Here is a 9177-nt window from a genome sequence, read left to right on the forward strand (position 1 = left end):
CAACGGTTCCAAAATTGGTTCAGGATCCTCTGTCGGTATTTGACTCGTTTAGTCAACGATTCTCGACTGGCGGCAATTGGATGGTTTTTGAAATTCCGGTCTGGCAAAGACGTAAGTCGTTTTCCTATTAGGAAATGGCCCGGTGTCAAAGCTTCAGGTTCGCTGCCTTCCGTAAATGTGTGCGTCAGAGGTCTCGAGTTAAGGACAGATTCAACTTCGGTTAACGTAGTGTAGAGTTCTTCGTAAGAAGGAGCTGCTTTTCCGAGAGTGCGTTTTAGACAGGTTTTAACAGAGCCTATTAACCGCTCCCAAAAACCTCCCACCAGGCGGCACGTTCGATGATATAGATCCATTTGATGTTGTGGTTACTACTGTACTTCTGGACTTTCTCATTTCGGATGTTTCTGTATAGTTGTCTGATGTCATTTTCGGCTCGTTTGAAAGCTTGGCGTTATCTGAATATATCGTTCCGCAAACACCTCTTCTTGATATGAAACGACGCAAGGCTAACATGAAGTTGTCGGCACTAAGTTCGGAGACAATCTCCAGATGGATCGCTCGTGTGACTCCACAGGTGAAAAGAACAATATAGACTTTGTGATTTTTGAGGTCTCGAACGTAGAGTGGCCCGGCGAAATCTATGCCTGTAACTTGGAAGGGTGGAGATTCAATGACTCGGTCGGCTGGCAACGGCGCAATGACTTGGGTCCCAGGCCTAGCCTTGAAACGTCGGCAGACACAGCATCGTTCTACGACCCTTTTCACCAGACGCCGTCCTTGCAATATACATAATTCGACTCGTAACTCTGTCATGGTGCTATTTAATCCCCCGTGCATGGTCCTCCAGTGAGCATCAACGACCAACAGTTCTTATAGTCTATGGGTTCCAGGTAAGATATACGGATATTTTCTTTGGCGTTCTAAGGACGAGAACTGTAGACGACCGCCCAATCTTATTATTTCGTTGTACAAAAACGGGCTGTATTGTGCTATTGGTGATGACGCTGGTATCGGTGCCCTTTTATGCAAGAACTTCAGCTCTTCAGAAAAGAATTCTCCTTGAACTTGTTTAATCCAATAAAGTTTCGCCATCTGGATCTCATCAGCTTGTAACGGACCTTTAACTCTGTCTTGAATGGCACATTGTGAATTGTTGATGAATCGGGATACCCAGGCGCTAACTCGAAAGACTTGTCTGCCAAATTGAAAATGTACCAGATTTAATAGTGGTTCTTTGATCTCTACGGCACAGGCAAGTTGTACTCTTCGGCGTTTTTCTTTAAGAAGATCTTCGGGGCGCTGGATGGATTCTTGAAATTTGTTCTTCGGCCATAAATCTTCATGTAAAGATAACCACGTTGGACCCTTCCACCAAGTCTCGTTTTCGACAAGTTCTTGAATTTGGCAACCTCGAGATGGTAAATCAGCTGGATTGTCATGGCCGGTGCAGTGGCCCCATCTAGCTGGATTGGTTAATTTATGTATTTCCGATAATCGGTTGCTTACGATCGGCTTCCATTCTTTCGACGAACTCTGAATCCAATGAAGGACAATTTCCGAATCGAACCAGCAGTGATATTTTGTTATCTTTCCATCGAAGACGTTCAGGGTATATTTCAGTAGCCGAGATCCGATTAGAGCAGCCATAAGTTCGAGCCTTGGAATGGTTAGCTGCTTGAGTGGTGCGATTCTTGTCTTTGAAGTTATCAGAGATACGCCAATAGTCCCTGTGATCGTCTTATAGCGTAGGTATATCACCGATCCATACGCCTTTTGACTAGCATCGCAGAACATGTGCATCTCGTACTCGGTCACTTTCGGATCTTCACTTTGCGAACGGTAGTATCGAGGAATGGCGATCTTCTGAACCATAATTAGGTCTTGACACCACTGGTCCCATTGCTCTTGAACTTCTGCTGGTAACTTTGCGTCCCAGTCAATTCCCAACGACCATAGTGTCTGGAAGAGACATTTTGCGCGGACGAGGAATGGTGAAAGGAGTCCAATTGGGTCAAAGACTCTGGATGTAGCTTGAAGTACTCCTCTCTTTGTGTCCTTCTTGATTAACAGGAACTCTAATATGTCCGAGATATTGAAAGTGAGTGTGTCGCTTGACGGATCCCATGATATTCCAAGTACTTTGATGGGTTTGGTGAATTGATCTTGTTGAATTGTTTCGCTTCGTGTCTGAGCTTCATATGTCCATCGTTTTGCGAACTCCTTCGAATTCATGACCCATTTGCGCAAATTCATGCTAGCTGACTTCATAACCTTGGTAGATTCCTTATATATCTGGTACGAGGCCTCCATGGTTTCTGCTCCAGTTGGAAAATCATCAACGTAGATTAGCTTGTTCATAATATTGCATATCTCAGGATACTCGTTTTTCTGCTTTTCAAAATGGAGTCGCAATGTCGCCGCGAGCAAGAAGGGACTAAAAGTGACTCCAAACACCACTCGAGTCATTCGGAGATGGACGAAATTTGGTTCCTCGTTGCGAGATGGCAAGCTGTCAATCCAGAGGAAACGAACAAATTCTTTGTCTTCAGATGCCATACCAATCTGCAGGAAAGCCTTTTCGACATCCCCAACCAGAGCTATTCGGTGTCGTCGAAAATTAAGTAATACGTTTAATAGATCTGGATTGAGGTTAGGTCCGGATGCAAGGCAGAAATTGAGAGATGGTGCTCCAGGTTCGTGGGCTGAAGCATCGTGGACCATACGGCATTTGGTTGTCTCTTTATCGTCTCGTACTACAGCAAAATGAGGTAAATAGAGGGCTTCGCCTTCTTGCTTCACTATTTCGGATTCTGGGATGTTCTCTACTATTAGGAGTTGAATATATTCGGTAATGATGTCTTGATACTTCTGGTACAACAAGGAGTCCTGTTGAAATCGAGTGATTAGGGTCTTCATGCGTCGTCTTGCAACCGGTAAGTTATCTTTCAGGCGAGGATGGTTGGTTTTCCATGGTAGATGTACTATGTAACGACCATTTTTCATTGTAGTTGTCAACTTGTGCCTGTCGATAATTTCTTGCTCCATCGTTGACAGTGACTTTTCTTCTTCGATTCCCAAAGCATCCAACTCCCAGAATTTACGGAGGCTCGTGGATAAAACTTGATCTTCCTTGATGGACATCATAATAGCAGCTGAGCGTAGTGCCAGATTGACGGATACTGGAACGGGACCTTGTACGGACCAACCGAAGAGACTTTCCACGGCTACTAGGGAATCGCCAAGTCGAACAGTGTTACCCGGAACTACTGCCCAATAATGATCAGCTCCGATGAGGATTCCAAGTTCAGTTGGTGCTTTGATGCCTCGTACCTCTGGAAAGTCGGTTAGCGTAATTCCCATTTCCTTCATGGTAACTCTTTTACGTTCTCCAGACACGTTGACCAACGCTCAGCATATAGTTGGAACTTCTAAAGCTTCCAGTTGCACGCTGATGCTTTTATTCAGGATACTACGAAGCGTTATTACAACTCGTCTCTGATTACGCAGAATTCCTTCCTTGGTTCCGAATGGATTAACTACCACAGTCTCTTCGGTGACAATGGGTAACTTTAATGCTCGTGATATGTCTTCTCGGACGAATGATTGGTGCGCTCCATTATCGAAGATTCATCTTGCTAGTACTTGGTTAGATTTTCCCTCTGCATTCAAAACAACGGTCTGTAGTAAGACTTGTTCTCTGACTTGCGACACAGGAGGGAAGATTGTTATCAAATTTGCAAGATTTTTACTGGATGTAGACGACTATTCGCTTTTCTCCGCTGTTAGATTTTCTTCACTATGACCTTCTTTGCATATAGTTGTATGATGTCTTCTCTGGCAGGTTTTACATCTGACGTGGGATCGACAATACCGGGCGTTGTGACCAGTCCGAAGACAATTGAAACATCTTCGCTCGTTCGTAATGGCTTGAATCTTTGCCTCTAGTGTCTTGTTATGACATGCTTCTGGTTGGTGTCCCGCTTCTTGACAGTACAGGCATATACTTGTAACCGCTGTACTTAAAGCTGCTGCTGTTGGCTTTCTTCTGGGATATCTGGGCTCAAACTTGTTATTTATACTTATCGTGCTCTCGCTGGTATGAGATTCTTGTCGCCGATCGCTAATGCTTTCGTCTGATTGATATACAGCGGCTCTCTCTCGGCTCTCGACTTCTTTCCTTACGTGTTCCAGGAAACTCATTACGTCCCAGTTGTCCTCGTTCTCCAGTTGTTTACTGCATTCCAGGTAGATATCGGATGGCACCAGATTCATAAGTATTGAGTAAAACATACTACTGTATGTTTCCAACGTTACTCCCAACGAATCCAGACTTTTTACTTGCATATCACAACTGTCATATAGCTTGGGAAGACCATGAACGTCTGAGGATCTCTTCCCTGGAACCATGCTAGTTAGCTTGAACATGTGACTTCTCATTGCAATGGTTTTCTTCCCGAAACGGTTTTTAGGGTTTCGATGGCCTTGGCGTAGTTTTGCTCAGTCAACGTTAAACCTCCAATAGCGCTTGCAGCGATTCCTTCCATGTACGAACGTAAGTAGTTAAGCTTGTCGACATCTGCTAGGCTCTCGTTATTATGTATGGCACTCTCAAATTGACTCCAGAAACTTTGCCATTGCGTGACATCACCAGCAAACTTCTGAATGGTTAATCTTGGCAGCTTGACCTGAGCTCTTGTCTCTCTCCTTCCCTCTTGCTGAGCCGTGCCTCTGTCGGACCTCACTGATCTTGCGTCATCTCTGGTTCTGATTCTTTTCAAGGCTCGTCTCTTGATCTCTATTATGTTCTCGGTGTAATCTTCAGTCTTGTTGATCTCATCCTCTACCTCTTCTTCGTCTAGGATTTGCGCCATTATTTGCTCATTGAGTTGATCCAACTTGATTTTCTTGGCTTCTAGTTGATCCATAAGTTGTTCTATCTCTTCAACATCGATCTCGTCCTCGGATATACTCGCATACAATTTGTCCATTATAATGGCGGTTCTAGCTCGCAGAACCCTCTATTCTTCTTCAACTTTTCCATAATTACCACAGATACTTGCCAGGCTTGATTCTTCTAACTTCTTATACGCGACTGCCCGTTATGTCTCGGGTTTCCTTAAACCAAAAAAAATATATTGCGCGTACTAATCTATCGCACAATGTTTAAAATTAACTTGGCTCGAAATTAACTTAATTTAAATCACAGTTTTTATTTGCATTCGAAGTTTGAACAAGTTACAACTTATTGGTTAAGACTAGGAGATAAAAGAACTGCTTTACATCATATTCATAATGCTTTTATAAAAATTTAACTTATTTTTTAATTTAAGAAATTCTATCATTAGATAATGGGTCGAGTTTTTTATTAGTTATTTTTTAGCGGTCTGTAACAAACCTGTAATAGAATCAGAGAGAATTTATGATAGGGAGTAGAAGCTCTTGCCCTTGACAGTGCTAAATACAATATAGCTCAAACAAGTAGGCTCCGACGTGAAACTGGCCTGGTAAATTTCCGGTCACATGACACTCCTTTAATTTTAAAGTTTGCCCTCAATCACTATTTGTTGTACAATAACCCAATAAGGGTTCGCGATTTCGAGTGCGACACTGCGACTGGCGCCATTTGTAGTTATTTTAAGTCGGACCGTTCCCTTTCCCTAAAAAGGTAGTGTCCATCTCCTCTAGAGACCCTCCCGCAACATTCTAGACCCACCCTAGAGAGGGGGGCCACAAAAAATTATACCGGAAATAGACCTGGCCAGTTATGTTGATCACGTGATTTTTGATCTACATAATATTCCTCAGTTTCCACTCCCTATCATAAATTCTCTCTGATAGAATAACAGCAAATTATTTCCAGGTTATTAATGGAAGCAAACTCTCTGTAGTTTTCTGCTACAGTCGGTGGGGATCTTAGCTTGCCGATTGAAAAATATAGATATTAAATTCTCACTGTCACAAACCAAGGCGCTTACCGACTAAATAGGCTAATAGCTGGAAAAGTGATGTACATTGAAACTGGTCTTTTCTATGCGAAACAATATATACGCACAAAAACAATACAATTGCAAACGAGGCCCTGTTTATCGTTTAGAGAACCTCTCTTTTTTAGATCTATTTTCTAAAACTAGCCTTAGTTTTCCAAAAAAAAACCAAATTCTTAATTAAAATTTAAAATGTGCTGGGAATATGAAACTTGCAGAGTAAAGCCCAAAAACCGGAAAGTATGTTAAAATTATGCGATTCATAAAATACTATCATGTCATAAGAACATGCGAATAATCTAAGCTTTAGAAATATTATTATAATTCAAACCATTCTCATCGGACATAAACATCCACTTTGAATTGAGTAACCTGATTTTTCAACCTTCCTCATGAATTTACCGCCAAAATACTACTCCCACAATATTATTTTCGGAGCACTTCTCAACATCCAATTCTCAAGCGTCCAAACCATAATTACCGATCGTCAAATAAGTTCTGTTACACCTGTATTTTTGTCATGGCACTTATTTTGCTCTCCAGTCTTTCTCAATGTATATCCTTGAAATACTACAAATAATTCAATACCGTGGCTCGTTCAACTTTTAATACCAATTTCACCCAAAACGCCATCCTCCCTAAAATTGCCGTCATATTATCCCCAAATTCTCCCCCACTGATGTTGTAATTGAAAGAAACCAATTACAATAAATTTATTCTCTGAATGCTAGCCATAAACAAATCCAAGTCTCTATCTAAATATTTAGACGTTTAAAAACCGCCACCAAAAGCTTCATTAACAAGACCAACTTTAAATCATTATCGTCCCAAATCGGTATTTCACAATCTTCGTGCAACTGGCCTTCAACATATACAACACCAAAAATCAGAATATAATTCGCAAGTTCTCATTTCCCATACTTCAGCGTGAAACTAAAGTTTCTCTGGTGTCAACATTTTGTTCTACTGTTCGTAATGTTTACTACAGAGCTAAGTTAATTTAGATATAATAAAATAATCGTTCGGCTAATTTGCCAATGTTTTGAACGTCAGAGTTTTTTCATTGCTTTATGGTAAGCGAAATCTTGTCCTTTTTAATTTTAGAATAATTTTGTGAAGTCATACAATCTAGGGAGTCCTATTTTGTTACTCTAGTTCTTATAGGAAAAAATGGCAGCCAAATGAAAATATACAGAAACTTGTACAAACGCGTTGTATAAAACGGTAGTCGTTTATGATGGTGTAGGCTGTGTTATTTTAACTCAAATAGTACTAGGTCAGATGAGGTTAATTAAGTTAGGAAAAAGTTCGATTTTTATACCTAAGTTGTTAATGGTTTTGATATTTGAACCTCAATAGTATTACAACAGGTTAGGTTTTGTTATTTGAACCCCATAGTGTGAGGTCCGGTTAAGTTTTTTACCTAGAACCCCAGGAGTAATAGTCATATTAGGTTAGGTTTGGTTATTTGAACCCCAGTAGTATTAGGTCTGCTCATTTTTTGTTGTTTGAACCCCCAATACCAATCGTCAGCTTAGCTATTGTTATTTGAACCCCAATAGTATAAAATCATATTAGGGTTTTTTGTTTGAACTCCAATAATATTAGGTCAGGTCAGGTTTGGTTAGGTTAGTGTATGATGATGGAGTTGTAAGGTATGGTAAACTTAAGGGTTAAGAATTTTTCAAGACTCAAGTTAAACTGCTATTTCCCAAAAATTCCAGTCGCTTTTTCTAAAATAACAGTTCTGAACAACGCCGATTTTTTGCAATCGCGATTGCTATTTCGGAAAGTGCTTTACAGGGAAATGCTGATTAAAGGAACAGCCATTTCTGAAATATATTATTTTATACCTTTTACGAAATTTAAAATGTTTTTTTGTGAATGATCTTTGAGAGACTATGGAAAATAACAAATACATACATAAAAATATACACTAAGTTGTCTGTTTCATAAAGGTAAATTGACAACAGTTCAGCTGCCGAAACATTTGCAGACATTGTAAGTTCAATAAGGTGAAAAACAAGCTATATCGATGTTTCGTATTTTGCAAACAAAATTAAACAATTCATTCAACACTTGCCTTACTACGCACTACGATTTCAATTCTGTGAAATATGAGCAACGATACTCTCAACGTTGCAATTTATCAGGTTGGATTTCATCATTATTGATAAGTTTTTGGGAATAAAATCAGAACCACTTATTGGTCAATATGTTCAAAAAGCGTAAAACGTTGGCTGCATGGCGATATGGAGAATTTGGTTCAATTTTTGATTGAGTAGAATTCTTAAAAGTAATGGTTGCTTTCGAAGCTTTAAAGGAGAATTTTAAGCATTTAGAGGGTCTGTTCACAAATTACGTAACGCGTATCCCGGGGAGAGGGGTTTAAGTATGTGTTTCTAAATTATACATGGGGTGGGGAGAGGCTTTTGAATACGTTACGTAATTAGTCGTAATTTAGTACATAGCACCTTTGCAGTATATACATTTATTTCTCATAGCGGCCAATCTAACAATCTTAATATATATTCTTGTTATAGTTTTATCTGCTGTCATATCATAGTTTTATTCTTTCATGTACTAGACAGAGCCTTTTATCCTCTGCAAGTGACGTATATATAATATTAAAGAAAATATATAATATTAATTATATTTATTAAGATATTCTTGTTTCTCATCTCAAAACTTGTATAAAAAAAAGTTAAAAAGCAGTCTGTGCTTGACTGTGTGTGTGCGACCGTTGTTATACTAGTGCACCGCGATAGGAGTTCGCCTGGTGATGCGTAAAGGTATATTCCTATTGCGCTGAATTCTATTAGACCGAATCTGGCCAATGTTTTAATGAATTTAGATCAACCGCGGGTTTGGTATTTACAATTCAAACGACGCTATTTGTCGTTTTAAGCCAACCAAAAAATGCTATGCAGTTTAATTTCTTTTAATGAAGTTTTTAATGAAAGTGTTTTAAATACATTTTACTGCCTTAGAAACGCCACTATTTGACGACTGGCTAGGTTTGGTTAGGTTTGGTTTGTTATGAGGACGTCTGTTCCTCTTTGGAGCGGTTACACACTTCAAGTACAGCTGGCTTTATAAATTTCATTATGAATTTTCATAAAAAATTAATCAATATTAGCAATTGGTTTTTTTATGTCACATTTTGCTGATATATTTTATATTTTGTTATTAT

The 9177-nt window shown here is 39.6% G+C and overlaps 1 protein-coding gene across 1 annotated transcript; it reads right to left on the reverse strand.

Annotated features, from left to right (window-relative positions):
• Window positions 1-870: 870 nt before the first annotated feature.
• LOC149677869 (uncharacterized) lies at window positions 871-3369 on the reverse strand. The gene has a single exon (XM_089837395.1). It carries the CDS (start codon window positions 3367-3369, stop codon window positions 871-873), a length of 2499 nt encoding a protein of 832 aa, XP_089693521.1.
• Between the last annotated feature and the right edge of the window lie 5808 nt (window positions 3370-9177).

The sequence above is a fragment of the Phalangium opilio genome, unplaced genomic scaffold (genome assembly GCF_054372755.1).
Source record: "Phalangium opilio isolate 3A_F unplaced genomic scaffold, DU_Popi_V2 ptg000043l_1, whole genome shotgun sequence".
NCBI classification, from domain to species: domain Eukaryota; kingdom Metazoa; phylum Arthropoda; class Arachnida; order Opiliones; family Phalangiidae; genus Phalangium; species Phalangium opilio.